The 24066-nt window shown below is 40.1% G+C and overlaps 1 protein-coding gene across 2 annotated transcripts in view; it reads right to left on the reverse strand.

Moving 5' to 3' along the window:
- PTN (pleiotrophin) overlaps positions 1–24066 on the reverse strand; it is a 100385-nt gene that overhangs the window by 17509 nt on the left and 58810 nt on the right. For both annotated transcript variants that reach the window (XM_049641920.1, XM_049641919.1), the window contains exons 2-4: positions 7182–7297; positions 6143–6316; positions 3497–3658 (exon numbers count right to left, since the gene is read on the reverse strand). In XM_049641920.1, the coding sequence (XP_049497877.1) occupies positions 3497–3658; positions 6143–6316; positions 7182–7296 (451 nt within the window). In that variant the 5' untranslated portion in view covers position 7297. The remainder of the gene's footprint in view (positions 1–3496; positions 3659–6142; positions 6317–7181; positions 7298–24066) is intronic.

Below are 24066 nucleotides of genomic sequence, written 5' to 3' on the forward strand. Positions count from 1 at the left end.
AAACAAATAATCCAATTAAAAATGGACAGAACCCATGAACAGACATGTCTCCAAAGAAGACATACAAATGGCCAACAGACACATGGAAAATGCTCAACACCACTCATCTTCGGGGAAGTGCAAATCAAAACCACAATGAGTCATCATCACCTCACACCTGTCAGAATGGCTAAAATCAAAAACACAAGAAATAACAAGTGTTGGTGAGGATGTGAAGAAGGAACCCTTTTGCACTCTTGGTGGGAATGCAAACTGGTGCAGCCACTGTGGAAAACAATATGGAGATTCCTCAAAAACTTACAAATACAATTACCCTTTGATCCAGTAATCACACTACTAGGTATTTACCCAGAGTACCAAAACACTGGTTTAAAGGGATATACGCACCCCTACGTGTATATAGTAGCATTATATACAATAGCCAAGATATGGAAGCAAACCAATGTCCATCGATTGATGAGTAGATAAAAAAAAAGAGGTGGTGAATATATACATGGGGATTATTTTTCAGCCATAAAAAAAAGAATGGAATCTTGCTATTTGCAAGATGGAGCCAGAGAGCATTATGCTAAGCAAAAGAAGTCAGAGAAAAGACAAATGCCATATGATTTCACTTATATGTGGACTTTAAGAAAGAAAACAAGCAAAGAAACAAAAGAGACAAACCAAAAACCACTCTGAAATGTAGGCAACAAACTGGTGGTTACCAGAGAGGAAGGTGGGGGTGGGGGTGGGGGTGTGTGGGGAAGGTGACACAGGCGATGGGGATTAAGGAGTGCGATTACATGAGCATTGGCTAATGTATGGAAGTGTTGAATCACTATACGGTACACCCGAAACTAACAGAACATGGTATATTAACTGAACTGGAATCAAAATTATAGGAAGAAGAAATCATGCTCTAGCACGTGTATTCTTCCATTTGCGAGTCACCTTTGCACATCAGTGTTGGGCTTTACATAGTACTGTGAAATATATAACTCACTCAGGCTAATCCCATTTTCAATTAATCATATAGCTTAATTTTTGATAGGTCAACAAATTAAATGTTTACCAACTTGAAATATTTTCACCGCCAGTTTTCAAAGTGAAAGCCTGAGCCAAACTTTTAACCTTCATTAGGTATCACTGGATGAGAAAATGTAAAAATGTAAAAGGTCAACTATCCACCAGCCAAAAGAAGTCCTCACCTAGTGAATTACCAAATGTCCTGAAGGGTCTTTGTGAATCATGTCCCCACTTTGTCTGATTTATTCCAAACTTTTCAACATTTTCCATATCTACCCAGCACCGCCCCCCACCACCTACCACCTAATCCTTCTCTCATTTTTTCTTCCCCTATTTATTAAACTGAAGTTTCTCTCACCCAGAGGAAAAAACAAAAACAGATTGTGTACATGCCTATGTGTGGTCTCTATGAACTTCATATTAGCGCAGTATTTCTACATTGTGGCTGATAATGAAATCTTTTTAGGAACATCTTAATTTTCAAAGGTAGTGATGCTGATCTGGTTGGTCTGGGTTATGCCTGGGCACTGGGATTTTTATAAGTTCTCAGAGAAAATTCTAATGCTCAGGCCAGATGGAGAACCACTGTGGTATAGCATGGAGACTTCTTTAATTCCTTTTCCTTCCCACTCTCTATTTATGCTGAGTATTTGGGTTCTCTGGCTTTTTTTTTAATGCTTACTTATTTCTGAGACAGAGAGAGGGAGAGAGCACAAACAGGGGAGGGTAGAAAGAGAGAGAGGGAGACAGAGAATCTGAAGCAGGCTCCAGACTCTGAGCTGTCAGCACAGAGCCTGACATGGGGCTCCAACTCATGAAGTGTGAGATCATGACCTGAGCGGAAGTTGGACACTTAAGTGCCTGAGCCACCTAGGCGCCCCTCTCTGACTGGCTTACAAATAAATTAATTTGAAAACTGTATCTCTGAGTTCTTCTGGTTTTGGAAATGTCTCACTGGATAGATATGGCCACCAATTTTCATCAGATCTGTGTAGTTGTCTCCAGACAAGCAACACTTACAAAGTTGGCACCCACACTCGGACACTGACTCCAGCCCCACATCATGCCTTTCACCGCGACCAGCAGATTCCCATGATCTGGAAAGGGGGCATCCTGAATCCTAGATTCCAGCCACCCCGCAGTTGTGGGTAACCATGTCCATGGACAACTCCATCAGAGACCAAAGGCCTATAACATGAGTCCTTTCTGCCTATTAGCAGCTAGCTAGTCAATCCTGACTTCTGGAGGCATTTTTTCTTCTATTTTCATTTATGAGGGCTTCGTGTTCATTTTTCTGAGTGTCTCCTTGCATTTAATCTGACCAGTGTGTATCTGCAGGTCCATTTAGAGCTCAAATGTGGGCAGAGGCCAAGGAGACAGTTGAGAGTTCCCTGAGACATGCTGTGTTTATTTGTGAAGGCTGCCATGCCTCGTACCACCGAGTGGGTGGCTTCAACAAGAGAATTTTCTCAGAGTTCTACAGGCCAGAGGTCAGAGATCGACTGTCAGCAGTGTTCATTTATTCTGAGACGTGTCTCGTTGGCTCGTAGATGGCCATCTCTTCCCTATGTCTTTGTATGGTTTTCCCTCTGTATGTGTCTGTGTCCTAATCTCCTTTTTCTGTATGCCAGATTGGGCTGGGGCCCACTCATACATCTCCATTTAACTTTACCTCTTTAAAGGCCTGGTCTCCTAACACAGTCACATTCTGGGGTACTGAGGGTTAGAACGTGAACATTTGAATTGACGAGGGAGGGGCATAGCTCAGCCCATAGTGAAATGAGAGTTTAACACCTCCTTGTCCCCCCTCAGCTGGGATTCTATTTGTACGAAACCACGCCTGGGATATTTGTTTTGGTTTACTTTCCCCGGCATGGGAGCAGAGTGTAACTTTCTGGGAGCAAACAGGAAGACGGTTCTACATAATTTAAAAATTCCATGATAAATGTAAGGTGGTAAACATCCAACTAAAAAAAATATAAAGGCTCTGAACGAAGGATAAGAAATATGGGACCTATCAACTTATGCAGCAGAGAAAGGAAAAATGTAAAATAAAGTAGCTGACTTCATGAAAACTCTGTATGTTGCATAATCTAGGAGAGATCTGATTTTAAATTTTCTGCTTCATGATCTTCATAAATGTGTTCATACTTGTCAGGAGGCAGCCCCAGTTTAGGGCTTGGAATATATAGTCACCATATGACAACTGTCTTAATTGGCCCATTCTGCTAAGTTGTTGATTTGTGCTGGGAGCCTGTTCCCATCCCAGCCCCCACTCCCCTTCTGTGCAAAGGACTCCAATTTGAACTCAGCTGCCTCCTGAAAAGCACTGGCGTGACGCTCCAAATACAGCGTGTTTTCAATCTCTCTACGAAGGTAATTCGCCTAAGATCCCCCTTTCGAAAATCGGCGTTTCCACATCTGAGGATCCTGCCGGAGTCTATCAGTGTGTGCCTATGACAAGTAGGGCATGACGACAGGGACCTACCTTGAGGTTTGGGCTTAGTCAGCTTGCCACAGGGCTTGGAGATAGTGACTGTCTTCTGGCAGTCGGCATTGTGGAGGGCTCGCTTCAGACTTCCGGTCCTGGTCTTCAAGGCGGTATTCAGGTCACATTCTCCCCAGGCCTGGAACTGGTATTTGCACTCCGCTAAAGGCAGGGTAGGACCAAACAGAAATCTTTGAGCTCCTCTAGGAGTGCCAGAGAAGTAGGCACACTTTTGTTTTTCACTTTCTGCAGTGAGAGGATTATAGATTCACATGCAGTTGTAAGAAGTAATATAGAAAGATCCCTAGATCCTTCAGCCAATTTCCCTCAATTGTGATGATCTTACATAACCAGAGCCCGCTGGCGCAACCAGGAAATGAACAGGGATACATTCCACAAAAGTTATTCAGGCCCTGCCAATTTCACGCGCACTCATTTGTGTATATGCATGTGTGCACACATTTAGTTCCCTGCGACTTGGCCACATGTGCAGATATGAGTGAATATCAATACCATTAACATACAAAAGATCTCCAACACAGGAGTCCTTCGGGTGAAACCTTTCCTAGCCTTAGCCTAGGCATCTTCCTCCCTTCTCGATCTCCTTAACCCCTGGCAATCACTCATCCATTCTCCATCTCTATAATTTTGTCATGTTAAGAACGTTACGTAGGGGCGCCTGGGTGGCTCAGTTGGTTGAGCGTCCGACTTGATTTCGGCTCAGGTCATGTTCCCAGGGTTGTAGGATCGAGCCTCCTGTCAGACTCTGCACTGAGCATGGAGCCCGCTTAAAATTTCCTCTCTCCCCCTCCTCCCCTCTGCCCTGCCTCTCACTCTAAACAAACAAACAAACACATGTTATGTAAATAGAATCATACAGTAGGTAACCTTTTGAGATTGGCTTTTTTCACGCAGCATAATTTCCTGGGTGTCCATCCAAGTTGTGTGTTTCAACAGTGAGTTTCTCTTTATTGCCGGGTAGTATCCCATGGTGGGATGGGAATGTATTACGGTTTCAGCACTCACCCATTGAAGGAAATCTGGGTTGTTTCCAGGTTTTAGCTGTCATAAATAAAGGTGCTCTTTACTATCCGTGTACAGAGTTTTATAGCAATGGAAGTTTTCATTCTTCTAGGGTAAATGGCCAAAAGTGAAGCCTGCATTGTATGGTAAACAGATGTTTGGTCTTACAACAAGACTGCCATCCTCTTTTTTTTTTTTTTTTTAATGTGGCTATACCGTTTTACATTTCCATCGGCAAAGTATGAGTGATCTAGTTTCCTACATCCTCTCTAGCCTTTGGTGTTATTTGTAATTTTAGTTATTCTGATGGATGCGTAGTATACAGTGACATCTCACTGGTTTTCACTTCCTTTTCCCTAACAGGGAAAAGAAGTTCAACACTTTTTTCAGTTGTTTATTTGCCACCTGTATTTTGCCTATGGTAAAATGTTTGTCCCTATCTTTTACCCACCTTCTAATTGGATTCTTAGTTTTGAGAGTTCTTTATAAAGTCTAGGTATACGTTCTTTAAGACATACTTTTAAAAACTTTCCGTAGGGTCTTTAGGGGACGTAAGACCAAATGTATCTGAATTTCACAGTGCCCTTATAGAAGTTACCACCATTCATAAAAAGTACCCCAAAGGTTATAGAGAAAGAAAAAAAATACAGTGAGTATACCCATTGTCCTTCTTCACTGACTTACAGGTCAGAATACATTTCCGCAAACAGTAAGAACAATTGGGGCATTGTGAACTACCATGGCCAAGAGAGACAGAAAGTCTGGAATGTGGAAGAAACAGGTAATCTGGATGTTCAATAGTGGGTTTAAAAGTTGGAAGTGTTGGGGTGCCTGGGTGGCTCAGTCAGTTGAGCGTCCGACTCTTGATTTTGGCTCAGGTCACGATCTCAGGGTCGTGGGATTGAGCCCTGCTTTAGCACCGTGCTGAGCTTGGGGCCTACTTAAGTGTCTCTCTCTCTCTGTCCTCTCTCCTCTCTCCCTCCTGCCCCTCTCCCCTGCTCATGATCTCTAAAACAAACAAACAAAAAAGGTTGGAAGTATTGAAGGACTCCTTCCCAAATAGGCAGATGAGGCCAGCAGGAGCATGGCAATAGTCAATGAGAGAAAAGTCTGTGAAAAGTGGCTATAAACAGTCTTGCTGGAATTGAAAAGTCAGTCTATTAATCACTGTGGATGGTGGAGAAAGATGGAAACGGAGAGGAGGCCTGAAAGTCACAGAAAGTGGTCTGGAGAAGGAAGAGAATAAACAAGAGAAGTGTGAAGGAAGGAAAAAAGAATGAGAAATCAAAGAAGAAGAGGAAAGAAGAGAGATCGATGCACCCTTAGGAGGGGTCAAGGGTATATAGTTTACGTCCTGACTGGTACAGCAGTGGTTCTTGATCTGGGACTGTTTTGACCCCAAGGGTCATCTGGCAATACCTGAGACATTTTTAGTTGTCACAGGTGATGGAGGTGGGGAGTGCTACTCGAAATAAATAAATAAATAAATAAATAAATAAATAAATAGCAGTCAACCTCAAAAAAAAAAAAAACAAAAAACCCAAAAAATATCTGAGGGAAAAAATGCAAGCATTATCGCAGAGCATATGATTTAACCAACAGGACAACAGGAGCGGGACTTACCTCCAAATTGCTTTTTCCAGTTGCAGGGGATCTTACATCTCTGGGTCTTCATGGTTTGCTTACACTCAGCTCCAGTCCGGGTGCCCTCTCGGGTGCCCAGCCCACAGTCCCCGCTGGTGGGCACACACACACTCCACTGCCATTCTCCACAGTCAGACTTCTTCACTTTTTTTTCTGGAAGGAAGGAAGGAAGAACAGTCAACACCTGGAAAACCCTGATTCCTCTAACAAAGCTCATTCCAGGGCGTGAGGTTGTGAGGTCTGTGCTTTCTACCTCCTTCTTCGCTGTCCAGTAAATACTGGCAACTTGATACATCTTAGCCAGATGATTGGCTCAACGAATGATCCAGAGAAGGGACAAGGAAAACTGAAGGAGACAGAACGTTAACTGAACTCTTACCATGTGCTAGGGACTGTGCAAGTGATTTAATGACAGCTCCTTTTAGAAGCAAACACTTCTGTAAAGGATGGTCAAAAACAGTGAAATGAAAAAATCAGGAAACATTCTGTTAGAAGTAATGGCTGTCAGATTAGCCATTTGTAAGGCTAGTCAATGACTTGTAAGGCAAGTCAATGTTCCTTTCTCTGTCGTAGAGATGGAATAATGTAAGATGAATGAGGTGGATCACAGACCTAAACAGACTCCCAGCCCTACAGCCTGCTATTTTTGACACTGGAAGTGACATAGAAAAGGTGCTATACTGCTCTGAGCTTCAGTTTCCCCCTTTATTAAGATAACATACAACAAAAATTCCTTGCAGGACTCTTTTTGAGGGAGAGAGGCAACATAAAAATAAAACACCTACTTGCTGGTCAGTGTTCTGTACAGAGTAGCTACTAATATGATCATTATGTTAATAATCATCATCTATATTTTAGGACTGGTGGAGGGGAGATCGATGGGGGTGGGTGTCCCTTAGATTCTTCTAAATACTTGGAAAGAAGGAAGGGAAGGAGGGAGGGAGGACAAAAACCAGGAAGTTGGATCAGATGGATGTTAATCCATAAACAGTCTTGCCTTCATAACCCTACTGCTTACCTGGTTTCTCTTTCTTCCCCGCTTCAGCCGTGTCCACGGCTGCCAGAATGAAAATGAATGCCAGGAAGACAGCTGCAAATTTTCGACGCTGCTGCAGGTACTGTTGGGACTGCATTCTAGGAATAAACAGAGACACAGAAGAAGGTGGTGTCAACCTAAGGCAGAGAGAAAGGCTTGTGGAACTCCTTACTGCAGGGCTCCATTTTCCATTTCTAGGATGTTAGATTTTAGGGAGATTTGCATCATTGCTCTTGGGCAAAATTCTATCTTTTCCCTCCGTCAGTCAACGAAGTGTTCTTCTGCAATTAGTCAGGTATCCACTGATAAAAATAACAACACTTCTCCACGTAAGAACTTCACACCCAATCATTTGCTAAGTACGACTCGAGAATTACGGAAGCCAAAGAATTTTCATGGCATGTTTTTGACTAGACTCTCGCAATGAATCTCGCTGATGGTGACACATGGTAATGCCAGTAACTATAGTCTTCTTCATAACTATGCAGGATTCCTAGAAACAACCATGGTGTTGTAGTCCACATGGGTAATCTGAATGGACACAACGGATTATCTGTGCCAGTATATGGTTTGCCTTTATCTTTAGATGGATATGTGTCATAATGAGCAATATCTTATTTTTTAGTTTCCCATGATTATTTCATCATCGCTGTTCCATTATTCATTGGTCTACCGAAGAGTGCAGCACAAGACAGAGGTAGAGCCAGCATACTTTGGTTCATTTCAAACACACTTACAAGCTCACATAAAATCGAAAAGTCATCTAAATTCTAGGATTTAATGAAGGGATTACACTGCTTGTAATTTGAAATTCTCCACATTTGGTATGAATCAAAAATCTGAGAACAACATTAGAAAGGCTCCCCTGGAACTTGAAGTCACTTGTGACAGCCAATTTTCAACATGGTCACCCGTGGTTATTAGCTCTGAGCATTTTGTTTTTCTAGAAGAGTGATTTTTACATTTCTTTGAGTGTGAATAAAACCTATACACACACACACACACACACACACACACACACACACACACACACAGAATTGAGATCGTTCTGTTCTGCAATTTCTCATTCAAAATCATCTGTGAGATGATATCCTTGTCAGTGAATCTGTCTCCCTTTCTGTGATATTGGAATGCTACCCTTTATTAGTATTTCTTTTTCAATCGATGACTTGGGACTCTATCATATGAATGAAGCGTATTTCATTTACCAATTAAAATGAACAGTTTGATCATTTGGTCCTTTCACTGACCCTTAACTCCTAATTAGCTACTCGCCATCCTCATCACTTACTAAAATCTAATCCTAGATGCTTTGTTCATCCTCCTAATGCTAAATTTTTATAACTATACCTCACTGCTGGTCACTCAGAAACGTTCCTATTGATTCTGAGACTTTTCCTGTGCCTTCCGTTGGGCACGAATGACTTGAAGAGCCAGTCTAGACTTACTGGCTGGCAAGGCTTCCTGGAGTTGACCGCCCTGTGCATCCATGATGCTATACATTATCATATATTTGAATATCACGTAAAGTTGTTAGGTGCAAAGTGAATCAAAGTGGAGGTCTTCTGTTGTTTTCTCCAAAGGCTGTGCGAGAACCTGCTCACAGTGACTTCGCCACTTTGGACGCAGAGAGATTTCATTGGAGTTTTCTTAGAGGGTAAATTAACTTTTACCTTCAGAACTTTTGATGTACTTCTTTCCAATTTGCCTTTATGTTCAACGATAATCTACAGATACCTGAAGCATTTAGACTGTGAATTAGAGTCATGCGAAAATTCAGGAATTCCCACTGAGAAAGCACAGTTCATGAGTGAGCTTTCTGGCCACACAATGGGCTGATCGTTGTATAGCCTTGTAATACATACAGCAGGAGGAGAGGACAGGAGACTTAGGAACCCCCTGAAGAACCATGGCCAGCTGGCAGAAATAGAAAGGATGCTTCCTTCCATGACTAACACAGGCAGACAGTTATTAATAGAAAGGTGCTGATACTGGCTAATTGTAACCTTGGCATTCCTAGTTTTACATTGCTAAGTTCTTACTTTTATATTTATTTTCAAAAAGCTTTCTCTTCAGCAGGTTAAATCACTTAATTTCAAGGGCAAAAGTCCCACACAGACCAGAATTTCCTAACTGTAAGATTGTTTTGAGTCACCAGGGGTCTTAGTTGGCTCACCCGTTGTATGGGCTGAGAGGAAGGAAGGAGAGTTAGGAACCGGATGAGAGCTGCAGACTTAAAATGGAAATGTACCCTCTCTGCTTCTGATATTAATTCAGGACAATTCAGAATCTTAAGAAAGGGGTAAATGGTGAATCTCAGCTTTCTTAGGTGCACGAAGGAAAAATGCACACAAGTCCATGTGTACAGGAAATGACCTGTGTACAGGAAATGTGATCAGCACTAGGTTTGAGTTGGAAAATATCTTTCTTCTTCTCACTTCCCCTCCTCCTCCTGTTTTGCTTACTATGCTGCCTGAGCCTATATTTTGATAGCTTAAATTTTTTCTGGCCAGAGAAAATGAGTAAAGATTATTTAAGAGAATAAGGGGGTTTAGGAAAGGATTAAAGTGATCCCCAAATTCAAGTGTTCCCAAACAATACCCAATTAGCATGCTGCCGCCTGCTGCTGTAGTCAGTACTTGAGTAATTAGTACATGTATGGCTAACAGTTCCCCTGCTTGTGGTATTTGCACGGCTGATGATTTGTCCTTAGCATCAAGTAAAGGCAAAAGTTCTCCCTGTATATGTTTAACCCCGTCTGCTCTCCAGCAAGGTGCTAGCTGGGCAGAGGCAAGGGCATTGATCATAGCTTTTTTTTTTTTTTTTTTTTTGCTCTGGGGGAAATAAAACAATGGAAGGTGGCAGATTGCTAAATCAGCCGTTCTTTTGAATCTTTTCCTTATTTTCACCTTCTCTTACTGCCATCTTTCGTTGGACTTACCCGGACAGATTTAATTTCATAGGGTTTAACGGTAAAGTGAAAGACTGCCATAGAGGGATGGTGATGTCTGGAAATTATTGTTGAGTTAATCTCAATCACTAATACATCTAAAGCTCAGAGATGAAAGGAAATGAAAGTTAAAGAAACCAACTCAAAGGAAAGGTGTTAGTTTATTAAATCCTCAGCTCTTCCCTAAAGAAAGAGCTGATGAGAATGAAAAAGAGGGCTCCTCCTCCATTAGCATTTTAATAGGATCTAGAATTTTAAAAAGCTATCGATGTCTGGTGTAAACACAAGACAAGGATGCTGGAATCTGCCCCTTAGTGACCTGGTTGGAAGGACCAACCTGGGACCTGGAGACAGAAGCTCTGGCTCACACTTCAGTTCCACCACCTAATTTTGGGAATGTTCTCGGGCAAATCCCAACCACTGGAACAACATAGCAACTACTTGAGAGGCTTGCCATGAAAATGCAAGATGTAGACATAGAGCTAACCCCACAACATTAAGAAATGGCTTATTAGTTGCTCAGTAAAGTTAATTCACCCCTACACTCTTACTACTTACTACAAGGAAATACTTCTAACTTTTTCAACTGAGGGATATGGACATATAGCATTATATTAGTTTTAGATGTATAACATACTGATTCCCTATTTGTATACATTGCAAAACAGTATTTCTTTTTATTGAGAAATAACAGGTATCACACTTTATCTAATATTATTCAAAAGCAAAAGACCAAAACAAAAACAAAAACAAAAACAAAAACAAAAAAAAAAGACTGATACGATTTGATTAATGTCAACTAAAGACTTGTTCAGCATTATCAGGGCACAAATTCATTCTGCCTTTGGACTTCTTAGGTTAAAATACATTCAAAGACATTTATGCCCCGTAAAATTTTTTTTTTTTTTGAAGTTTGTGGAAGTCCAGAGGTTCCATGTTGAGAATTAAGGAACATGTCAATGAAATTTAATGTGTATGAAATGGGGGGGGGGGATCTCACTTTGTAACTATACTTTATATGCCCTTTGTGCAGAGGAATCATTCCAACCCCCTCTTTTTGTTTCAAACACCTAGGCTAGGGCCCCAACCCACAGGAGCCACACTGTAAACAGTTTGCTGGTGAAAAATATCACCAAAACATGGCATCCAACAGAAGAATTAATATTCATGCTAAACAGATTTCTCAGTCCTCTGTCAAAGCCAGGGGATCTGAGATTTACTGAAGAAATCGGGCTGGAGACAACAGCCAGAATCTAGAGCAGCGTCATACGTACGAGAGTAATCAGTGGATGATTTGTAATGCTTCTGCAGCACATATTATGTATCACTAGACCTTTCTAGACGTTTTGTGATCTATTTGCCTAAGCTCCTGTGACATGGTAATTTTTTGACCTTTTTATTGTAAAATAAAACAGAAGATACGGACAACTACACACAGTATACAACTTAGTGAATTATAAGATAAATTAATTTTCCACTCATACCCAAAGGCTTTCTACCATGTTCCCCGTCCCCACGACGGCTCCGTACCAACGCTAACATACAGTAATTCCGTCTTTGCATTTCTTGAGGGTTTTATTCAAGCGAGCTTCCTTAGGCACGTCTACTTTTAAAAACTGATGTCTTTTAAATTGCTTTCATTATATAGGATTCTCCTCCAGCCCCTGTTTCCTTTTCTTGCTTTTCACTTTTTACAAGAACCGGGCATTTCAACCTTGTCCATAGGTGGTAGTTTTGGCATCTATCAAGCTGCCCAATCTGTCTTGATGTGAGGATTCAGGTGGATTCTAAAAGTATACCTCCTTCCTCTCCCCATTAGCACAGTATTTCATTAAACATTTTGGGACACCTACCTTACGCCAGCCATTGTGCTGTATTCTCAGTATATAACAACGACCAGTGAGAAGCTGTTGCTCGTTCTCACGAAGCCTGCGCTCCAAGAAGGTTTACGCAGTCAAACAGCCAATTATAGTTCAATATGTTCTGACAAGAACTACAAAATGTTGAGCGAGGTGCCTGGGTGGCTCACTTGAGCACCTGGCTCTTGATTTCGGCTCAGGTCATCATCTCATCGTCTGTGAGATCAAGCCCCGCGGCAGGCTCTGCAGCACCAAGCCTCCTGGGATTCTCTCTCCCTCTCTCTCTGCCATGTGTGCGCTCTTTCTCTTTCTCAAAATAAATAAACATTAAAAAAAAAAAAAAAGAACAACAATACATCACGAAGTATAAGGGAAAGACAACTATTTTGCATTTCTCTTTCTTGGGTATAAACTAAAGACAGGGATTCAGTTAAGGCCAAAGACTTAATTTCCCATAAGTTCCCTAAAATCAAACAAAACCACTTACGGTCAGGAATTCTGCTAAGGAGCATTAACTATTAATCGTGGACCTGATGATCTGAATATAAAATTCAATGTCTATCTTATTTATCAGAAGGGATTTTAATTTAGTTTCAGGGAGATTGGTTAGTTCATATTAGGAAGATATTCACTTAGATAACAAACATTTATTGTACTATATGCAAGGACCTGTTTTAAGTACTTTATAAATATTGACTAATGTTAATATTAATATTTGAAATGTCACAAATGGTGTATTAACATACTCAATTATTCACAAACTGTGTATATAAGAGTTGCATCCTTTGTAGCATGAAGTGTTCCATGTGGTGTGTGTGTGGGGGGGGGGGCGGGGACAAGAAGTTAACATGAACTAGAGTGCTGACCCCGTGGTGCTTACATTTAGCGGGCAAAGTCACAGAATAACAAATAAACAGCTAAATAAATAAATTCATAAATAAGATAATTTCTGACACAGTCAATTTTATGAACAAAGTGAAAAGGTGACGGGACAAAGAGTAAGTTGAAGAGGCAGGGTGGTTACAGATGGCTTCTTCCGTATGACTGAAAAAGAACCAGAGGAATATTGTATCTCTTATTGATACATATTTTGCCTCATGGCCCCCTCCATAGCACTTTGACTATCCCTTCTTGTCTTCTGACATGGAATTGTCTTCTTTTCACCTCCAAACTTTTATAATTCTTCTGGAATTCAATAATTAGCCATCCACTCCTCCCAGTCGACCTCGTTCTCTCCACTCTGCTACAATCTCTGGATCCGCATAAGGTCTGACCAACAACCGACAGCTTCTCCCTCCTATTGACTTGCTAGTCATCAGCCCAGTCAAACCTGAAATCTTACAATCTTATAATCTGTGTTAATATCTAGTCTCATAATTAAAAAATAAAACCAAATCATAGGGGTTTTTTTTTTTAATTTTTAAAGATTTATTTATTTATTCTTGAGAGAGACAGGGCATCAGCAGGGGAGAGGGAGAGAAAGAGAGACAGAATGTGAAGCAGGCTCCAGGCTCTGAGCTGTCATCACAGAGCCCCACATGGGGCTTGAACTCACGAACCACGAGACCCTGAGCTGAGCCGAAGTCGGATGCTTAACCGACTGAGCCAACCAGGTGCCCCCCAAATCATAGCTTTAAGGAATATTTACCTTTCCCAAGAAAAATAATGACCACTGATTATTTAATTTAAACATGATATCCCATAGTGTTCTTTGCTCATGTGTTCTGACTTGGTAATATAGTAGGAAACCCATTTTGACTAAAACCATGTAGCCCTTTCACCTCTGACTCCTATTAACGTTTACAAGGATGTGTAGGCTTCTTGAAAATGGCTTTCTAGGGGCGCCTGGGTGGCTCAATCAGTTAAACGTCCGACTTCGGCTCAGGTCATGATCTCGCGGTCCGTGAGTTAGAGCCCCGCGTCGGGCTCTGTGCTGACAGCTCAGAGCCTGGAGCCTGCTTTGGATTCTGTGTCTTCCTCTCTCTCTGACCCTCCCCCGTTCATGCTCTGTCTCTCTCTGTCTCAAAAATAAACATTTAAAAAAAAAAGAAAATGGCTTTCTACTTCAAATTCAAATCTACATACACAAAAACATTCAGAAATGAGAACGGAAAAAAGAAATCAACTGAAGCAAGTATTCAATGGAAACCAGTTTGAGTACCCTTTACAATATGATAGTGATGTGAAGGTGTGTTTATTCAATTATTTTGTGGAGCCACATGAGTTCAAAAGGGACTCAGGTTGGTTGTGTTATTCCTTTACTGCTTTCATTTGTTACAATCAAAAGTAGCTGGGAGATCGACTTTTAGAATTTTAAAATGCTCTAGTTTCCTCTTAATTTTTTTTGTATCTGTTGCAACTTGACACAAAGGAACAAGTAAGAGTTTTACAGTAGGTCAGACCTGAGGCTGAATCCCAACTTGGGCTAGGTAATGAAGCAATACATTTAATTTCTCTGGAACTTATTTTCTTTAGCTGCAGACATGGATATAAAGTCTGTCCCACCATGTTTGAGATTAGTGATTATGCGTGAAAAGTGCCATGTGTCTTTAGCCAGGAACAAGTACTTATAACTCTCTGAACTCAGGAACATTGTGTTCCAATCAACTGATCTTTTGCTCATGCTATCCCATTGCAAATGGAAGTTCTTCCCCAAATCTCTCTACCTGGCAAACTCTTATCACCTCCCAAGGTTTAGCATAAGGGATTTCACCTTCAATGAAGACTTCATTGAGGCGACATTATCTTCTTTAACGTTGGAGTTTCCTGTGCTACGTCCATTCCGTAGACTCTACTCATTTGCACCCCCGAATATAGCGGCATATTACCGACTCTATAAACTATAGCATATAAAACTAAAAAAATTGCATGTGCCCACTACACCATTATATTTAGTAACCAATCATTTTTAAGGCCTTTGATTTCTCTTCTTTTGTTACCATTACTAGCCACTGACTCTCTCTTATAGTTATTTCTTTCTTAAAAAAACAAAACAAAGTAAAAACATACATTATAATTGTAACACACAGAGCCAAGTAGAGAATAAAAAACTGTCCTGAAAGGCAGACACTAAGAAGTCAACAGGGGTTCCTAAGGTTCCTAACTAGCTAGTTGACTGGCTCCCAAACACCAGCCAGGAAGTAAATTCTCATCTTCAGAAAGCTGCCAACAATACAAGCCATGAGCCTTTTGAGGTCCTATTAGAAACCACAATGAGATACCACCTCACACCTGCCAGAATGGCTAAAATTAACAACTTGGGAAACAACAGATATTGGCAAGGATGAGGAGAGAAGGGAACCCTTTTGTACTGTTGGTGGGAATGCAAACTGGTGCAGCCACTGTGGAAAACAGTATGGAGGTTCCTCAAAAAAATTACAAATAGAACCACCCTATGACCCAGCAACTGAACTACTAGGTATTTACCCAAAGGATATAAAATGCTGACTTGAAGGGTCACATGCACCCCAGTGTTTATAGCAGTGCCTATCGACAATAGCCAAATTATGGAAAGAACCCAAATGTCTGCCGAATGATGAATGGATAAAGAAGATGTGTTGTGTATATATATATATATGTGTGTGTGTGTGTGTGTGTGTGTGTGTGTGTATATACAATGGAGTACTACTGGGTGATGAAAAAGAATGAAATCTTGCAACATCATGGATGGAACTAGAGGGTATTATGCTAACTGAAATAAGTCAGTCAGAGAAAGATACATGATTTCACTCATATGTGGAATTGGAGAAACACAACAGGTGAACTTAGGGGAAGGGAAGGAAAAATAAGGTAAAAACAGGGAGACAAACCATAAGAAACTCTTAAATACAGAAAACTGAGGGTTGATGGGGGTGGGGAAAGTGGGTGATGGGCATTAAGGAGGGCCCTTGTTGGGATTGAGCCCTGGGTGTTACATGTAAGTGATGAATCACTAAATTCTACGTCTGAAACCAATACTACACTGTATGCTAACTTGAATTCAATTTTTGAAAAAATCATATTGAAGACTGGAAGTGGGAAAGCAGACAGAAACGGAAAGTCATCCCCGGGGGGACGTGCTGAGCGCTGGGTGTTATGTAGATGCAAGGGTAACTAAAATACGTTTTAATTCAGGTATTTTTTTTAAAGAGCTAAAGACCCTTGATGTTGGAGTTCATTATTTTTAATTTAAGTCAGCTTGCTCCGCCTTGCTTACGAAATGCTGAGTATTTAGAGAGGTAGTTTTCTTCTAAGGTTACAAACGGTCAGTTTGACAAATATGCCACTGTAATTTTATCTTTCCACATTATGCATTTACTTAATCATGGTCATTTCTTCTATCTTCTACATTTGCGAGCTATTTGTTTCTATGGGGAATTTAGTAGTTTTAATTTTATTTTTCCTTACTTATAGGTTCCTTTTCCTTATTTTCACTAACTCTTCCAAAATTATCCTATTGATTTATTCTCGAATGGTTTGATCACGGCCTCAGATTCCTAAAGCCTCACATAAATAGGCATTATGCTTATAATGAAATCTGTTACCAAATCAGCCCTTCATTTTGGCCATGTTAAGCTGCCTTATTTAAACACTAAGCCTTGTAAAGATTGTGTCCCAAGCACATGCAGGCATAACCTCAGGTATACTCTGTTCACGGCACAGAAATAAATTCAACAGCATCCCACCTTTGATTTTAACTAAGTGCCTATCAGTTAGGTTGATAAAGTAGGGCATTCATTTAATTTTGTATAACTCAATGCCTCTAATATAGGGAAACGTCAGGCCCAAATATTTTTATGGCGTGGTGGCACCTACTGGAGAAGTGTGATATTTAAGGACATTTTCCTTAGACATCTATTCACCAATTTGTAAAGCACCTGCTAAGGGCCAGGTCTCTGCTGGGCACGGGAAAACGGAAAATGAACATGATACAGGCCTCCCTCTCAAAGAGCTCTAATGGGAGAAAAGAGAGATAAATGAGTGCAAAGATTCTCTGTGGTAAATATTATGGAAAAATTACACACACAGTGTTATTTGAGTGCACATGCCCAAGGGGTAATTTTGCTCAGCAAGTCAGAATGAGTTAGAAGAGTTGGGGCATTTTTGTCTGTTTCTTGAAAAAAAAAAGAAAGTTGAAGCCTCTTAAGAAAGGAGGGAAAGAAGGGAACTTCAGGCAGAAGAAACCACACAAGCAAAATGTGTGAAGATGTGTGTAATACATTCAGTGGCAAAAAGTAACTAGAATGTAGAGTATAGGGTAGAAAGCAACAAAGATGGGCCTCAAAAGGAGGGTGAGAAAATGAGTACATCTTGGGAGCCGGGAGAGAGGAAGACAGAGAGTCATTCATTCTGGAGAAGAGAAGCAAGGGAAGATCAGGGAGAAAAGGAAAGGTTGCTTGTTGTACAAACGTGGCTAAAACTGTAGGTTACCACCAGGGGTCAGGCACTGCTCTCAACCGTTCATCCAGATACTCTTGACGTGATTCCTCTTGGCTGTGTTTGTTGCTGTTGTATCAGTTTATAGAAAATTTTAGGGACTTTAGTTCACTGTGGGGTGTTTATTACAAAGGTACTAAGAGTTACGAACTAAGACTCAAAGACTTCACACACACACACACACACACACACACACACACACACTACACCCCTCTGGTTTTCATTAGAAAAACAAAGTTGGGCTACAGCAGTGATTTTTAGAGCACTGGTGTTTCCACAGGGAGCCATCAAGGGCTGCTGCAGGGCATTAAGGGGGTCCTGGGCAGGTTTGTCGAAAGCCTCCCGTGTCCCTCACCTTTATCTCTGCTTTGGCTAGGGCAGCTCTGCTTTACCTACTTTCCTTACTTGTTTCTGTGTAAGTTTCATTGGTCAAAAATGAAAAATAATTTAATAGTCACTGGTCTGGCCAATCTCAAGTCTGTACTGGATGGGATGTGACAATAATACAAAACTATTTGTTTAAAAAGTGGAACTGGACAGATGTCTCAAGGTTGATGGTGTAAATATGAAATATTTGACACATGGATTTGATTTACTAGTATCTAAAAATATTTTTATGTTTATATTCGTTAGGAACATTCAGTCAGTCAAGCATCTGACTCTTGATTTCCTCTCAGGTCGTGATCTCACGATTCATGGGACCGAGCTCTGTGTCGGGCTCTGTACTGACAGTGCTGGGCCTACTTGGGATTCTCTCCCTCCTCTCTCTCTGCCCCTCCCCCTGCTCGCATTCTCTCTCTCTCCCTCTCTCACAACATAAACATTAAAAAATTTTTTTTTTACAGTTTATTTATTTTTGAGAGAGAGAGACAGAGCACAGGTGGGTGAAGTGCAGAGAGAGAGGGAGACCCAGAATCTGAAGCAGGCTCCAGGCTCTGAGCTGTCAGCACAGAGCCCGACACGGGGCTCAAACTCACAAACCGTGAGATCGTGACCCGAGCCGAAGTCAGACGCTTAACCAACTGAGCCACCCAGTGCCCCATAAACATTTTTAAAAACATGAAATATATTTTTATTATCCAAAATACCTTGCTTGTGGTATTAATGGGAATTTACATAATTCCTATATGTAAAAATAGGAATTTTACAACTGTATATTTCAACTATTCCAAACTTTATAAGAAGGTGACATGATTTTATCCTCTTATCAAAAGTCGAACACATATAGTCTAATAAGTACGATCATAATTACGATGCTAATACAACAGAAAATCACGAGGCATTAAAAATTTTGTTTTACTACTATGGAAAGAGAAGAGGCTTTGGGCAGCAAGATTTCCTCCACATTGACTCCATCACTTATTACATCTGTGATCTGGACAAAGTAATCCGTCCTTTATTCCTAATGGAAACTTTTATCCTCCCTCTATGGAAACTTATTCCGCAGGCTTACAATCTGTTTGGAGATTACAATGAGATAACAGATAAAATATGCCTGGCATCTCAGGTGCTCCATCCCCGGCAGCTCCTGCGGTTCTTAGAGGAAGATAAGGGGGTGGGACAGAGTGTATCTTTGTGAAAGGATATCAAGGACAGGGTGGCAATATGACCGTTTAAGATGGTTTGGATTTCGATAAGTAAATCTGGAATGAAAAGCATGCCAGTGGGAGAAATGGAATTAACCCAAATCTTAGGTGAGCCAGCAAGAGACTTAACTGCAAGTAAACTATAGTTTGGTAGTAAGAAGAAACTGTAGAGTGAACAAGCTGCAGTCATAGCGGGCGGAGCTTTGAAACATTATTAGTAGATATTTAGTGACCACTTACTATATGCAAGATGATAGGGTAGGCCACCAGGGAGACGCACATGTGAATTATACTGATCCCAGGAACCCTGTAAGATCACTAACTCATTACCGACACCAAGGCAACAAAATACACACCATGTTTTGTGTGAGCTATAAAAATGCTGTCACTGGGGCGCCTGGGTGGCTCAGTCGGCTAGGCGTCCGACTTCGGCTCAGGTCACGATCTCACTGTCCATGGGTTCGAGCCCCGCGTCGGGCTCTGTGCTGACGGCTCAGAGCCTGGAGCCTGTTTCAGATTCTGTGTCTCCCTCTCTCTGACCCTCCCCCATTCATGCTCTGTCTCTCTCTGTCTCAAAAATAAACGTTAAAAAAAAAAATTTAAAAAAAATGCTGTCACTGAAAGCAAATGTGTTTATGATAAAAGAAGAGTGCCTAATGTTCTCTCCAAAATCTCTTCTGAATAGTTGTAGGGACATTTCTCAATTTGGGGCAGTAAAAATCAAAAGAAAGTCATCTGTATTGACACACTGAGTTCGTTTCTCAAAGCAAGACTCAACAGTATTAACAAGTCATCAATAAATGACCCATGGCGACTATGAACACAAACCCATACTCATTCAGCCTAGCTCAGTAAGCGCCACAGGTCCTCTACCTTAGTCTGAGCAGTGGCTTCATGGGCACACACAGATGCAGAAATTTATTTCAACTTTCATGTTACTTTATAAATAAAGGAGTATAAAGCCTCTTTAGGTGAAACAAAAAAGCAATATCGACAAAGCCAAGACCAGTTAATTCCAACCTTACACAACTTTCCCAGCGAGTAAGAAAAATAAAGAATATTCATTAACTCATGTGGCAGTGTAACCATTGTGTCAAAACCAGACCAGAAAAATGAGGAAGTAAAAGAGAAGGCCCTTCTGATGAACAGAGATGACAAACCCCCTAAACAAAATGCCACCAAAAATCAATCAGGAATTACCATGCTGGGTTTGTTCCCCAAAATGCAAGGTGGGCTCAACAGTCAAAAATCAAGCATCAACCACATGACAAATTAAGAAGAAGAAAACAAACAAGTATAAACCTCAGCTTCAAATAAAAAAGTATTTCTCTCAAGATCCCTACCACCTTTTCACACTCTTCTAAACAGGTCAGTACAGCTTTATTAACTACTGAGTTCAGATGGGATCTCTAATAACTGGTGGCTTTATCTGTTCAAATGAAGAGACTCGATTAAAAATGTAATTAACAGAACAGCAGGCAGATTTTCACATTCACTAATATACTGCTAAGCAAATGAAGGTTATCGCATATCACTATGTATTACTGGGAGGTAAAGAATAAATATTGTATGGCTGTGTGATGAAGAGAATTCTCAGGGCAGCATTTAGCACCAACTCAAAGAAGCTCATCTACATTTGCTACATAAGTCAAACACCTAATGAAAGTGCCCACCTGCGAAGTGAGACTTTTGAAGAGCGACCTCAATTTGTTGATCAGTCTGTCACAGACTATCAGAAAAGGAACCAATTATTGGTTTTGATTGCAAAGAAATGACAGAAAATCTTTACCCAGTAAATCTTCATTGTATCTCAGAGGCTATTCCAGGTTTCTCAACTCAAGAACCTAGGATTACCAAAGAACCTGCAAGAAATAAGATTCTATTCACAGTTCAATGGAATTACCACAAAAAGCTACCAAACTAATATGTTGAGTTCATTAATGTTGCAGGATACCAGATCAATATACAAATATTAATGATATAACTTTGCAAAATATGTGTCTATCAAAGGATTTTTATCTAGAATACATAAAGAATATTTACAACTCAGTAAGAAAATGCAATAAAAATGTGGGCAAAAGAACCAAACACTTTTCAAAGAAGATCTATAAATGGCAAATAAACACATGAAAGATGTTTAACATTATCAGGAAACCCCCAATCCTACCTACTCACTCAAGTCACTTAAAGACTGACCATAGCAAGTGTTGGCAAAATGCTGAGTAATTTAACTCTCATAGTCGTCTGATGATAACCACTTTGGAAATCATTTTGGCAGTTTCTTAAGAATTTATTTTTTTTATTTAAAAAAATTTTTTTTAACGTTTTATTTATTTTTGAGACAGGGAGAGACAGAGCATGAACAGGGGAGGGTCAGAGAGAGGGAGACACAGAATCTGAAACAGGGTCCAGGCTCCGAGCTGTCAGCACAGAGCCCGACGCGGGGCTCGAACTCACGGACCGCGAGATCATGACCTGAGCCGAAGTCGGCCGCTTAACCAACTGAGCCACCCAGGCGCCCCAAAGAATTTAAACATACACCTGTCATACAAACCAACTACTCTACTAATTAGGCATTTTCCCAAGAGAAATTAAAACTTAGGGCTACACAAAGACTTGTCCACAAATATTCATAGAAGCTTACTTTATTTATAATAGCCCAAACAGGAAGCAACCCAAATGTCCACCAATGATTGGTATACCCATAGGTTATCCTAGTAAGCATAAACACACAAACAAATAAACAAATAATTGACATATGCAACATGTATGAATTTCAAAATAATTGTGCTGAGTAAAGTAAGTTACTCAAAAAAGTAATTATGTACTGTACAATTCTCCTTTATAGAATTCTAGAAAGTGCAATTCAAAAAACAGATCATTACTTAGATATAGAATTTGGGGACATTGGGAGGATCATGATAGGAAGATTATAAAGAGGCACCAGGAATTTTTGGAAAGTGATGGACATATTATCTTGATTGTGGTGACAGTTTCATAAGTATACACATATCAAAAATCATCAAATGAAGGGATTAAATTTGTGCAGTTTGTGATACGTCAGTTAAATTCAATAAAGCTTTAAAATAGTACATATCAAACAATTATGAAGCAGGGCATAATCAAGAGAAACTGCAGTCAACAGAAATAGATTCCAAGATGACATAAATGTTGGGATTAACTGAAAAGAACACTGCAGATTTGATAAATATTGTCAATTCCATGAGAAGATGGAAACACCACAATAATAAATGAAGAATCTTAGGAGAAAGATGAAAACTGTAAAAAAAAAAAAAAAAAAAAAAAGGATCGAATAGACATTACAGAACTAAAAAAAAATACTTATGGAATGTTTACTGGATGAGTTAATAAAAGATCAGATATAGCACAAGAGAGATTCACTTAACTTGAAAATAGACCAAAATAAATCATCTGAACTAAAAAATAGAGAGTAAATTAAAAAACAATGAATAGTGCTTCAGTGTCCTGAGAGGCAGTATTAAACAGTCTACACATGGCAGTTAAGGAGTCCCAGAAGTAGAGAAGAAAAATAATGTGGCACCAAAAGTATTTGAAGAAATGATAATTGAAAACTTCTATAGTTTGATTAAAACATCAACCCACAGAACCAAGAAGTTTAGCAAACCCCAAGCCTCATAAAAATAAGATATGCTTGGAGTGCCTGGCTGGCTCAATCGGTTAAGCGTCGGACTTTGGCTCAGGTCATGATCTCGCAGGGGATTTGAGCCACGCATCGGGCTCTGTGCTGACAGCTCAGAGCCTGGAGCCTGCTTCAGATTCTGTGTCTCCCTCCCTCTCTGCCCTTCCCCTGCTCATGCTCTGTCTCTGTCTCTCAGCAATAAATGTTAAAAAAATTTTAAAAATAAATAAAATATGCCTCACGTTGGTGCTTCATAGTCAAACCATTGAAAAGAATATGTAAAGAAACAAAACAAAAAAACCTTACAAGCAACTGGGGAGAGAAGTACATTACCTAGACTAGAACAAGGATGGCTTCCCTTGATTTAAAGAAAGGAAGCAAAAGACAGTGGAACAACATCTGACAGAGAAAAAAAATCGCAAACTGTAATTCATATATTTGAAAACAGAGGGCAAACAAATACATTCTCAGGAAAAAAGTTGAAAGAATTAGATGCGGACAATTTTTCTTTATAATGAACTCTAAACGTAGTTGTTCAAATTGAAGGGAATGGTCTATGGGTGTGTATGTATTATTGATGTTCAAATATATGTTACAGATAATTATATCCATATATATTATATACATATAACATTATAAACATTATGTATTGTAAATACATTGTAGGCTTTATAGCACACGCAGAAGTAAAATGTATAACTACAATTAAATAAAAATGAAGGAAAATGCAATTATACGGTTTTAAGGACTTTCGCATTTTACATAAAGTGATATAATGTTCATTTAATTATTTAATTTTTAACATTTATTTATTGTTGAGAGACAGAGACAGAGCATGAGTGGGGGAGGGGCAGAGAGAGAGAGAGAGACAGAGACAGAGACAGAATCCGAAGCAGGCTCCAGACTCTGAGCTGTCAGCCTAGAGTCTGACCCGGGGCTCAAACTCACGCACTGTCAGATCAGCTGAAGTCAGACACCTAACTGACTGAGCCACCCAGGTGCCCCAATGTTCACTTTAAATACAAAGTTATATGTGAAAGATTACATATTGTGATCAACCCAAACCCATCAGGAAGGGAGAAACAAAGGAGCAAAGAACAGATGGAATAAAAAGGAATAGCAAGACAGTATATTTAAACCCACACAATGAATACTTGCATTAAATACAAAGACAGTAAATATATGAACCAAAACCCACAGATAGTCAGACTAGAAAAACAAGCAATACCGAACGGTATGCTATCCATAGGAGACACATTTTAAATATATATATTTTTAAAAAGGTTGAAAGTAAAAAGATGGGGAAAGATATTCCAACAAATCAGTGATCATAAAAAGGCTGGTGTGTGTATAGTCGTATTAGTCAATACAGACTTTGAGACAGGGACAAGTAACA

This window comes from Panthera uncia, chromosome A2 (genome assembly GCF_023721935.1).
Source record: "Panthera uncia isolate 11264 chromosome A2, Puncia_PCG_1.0, whole genome shotgun sequence".
NCBI lineage: Eukaryota > Metazoa > Chordata > Mammalia > Carnivora > Felidae > Panthera > Panthera uncia.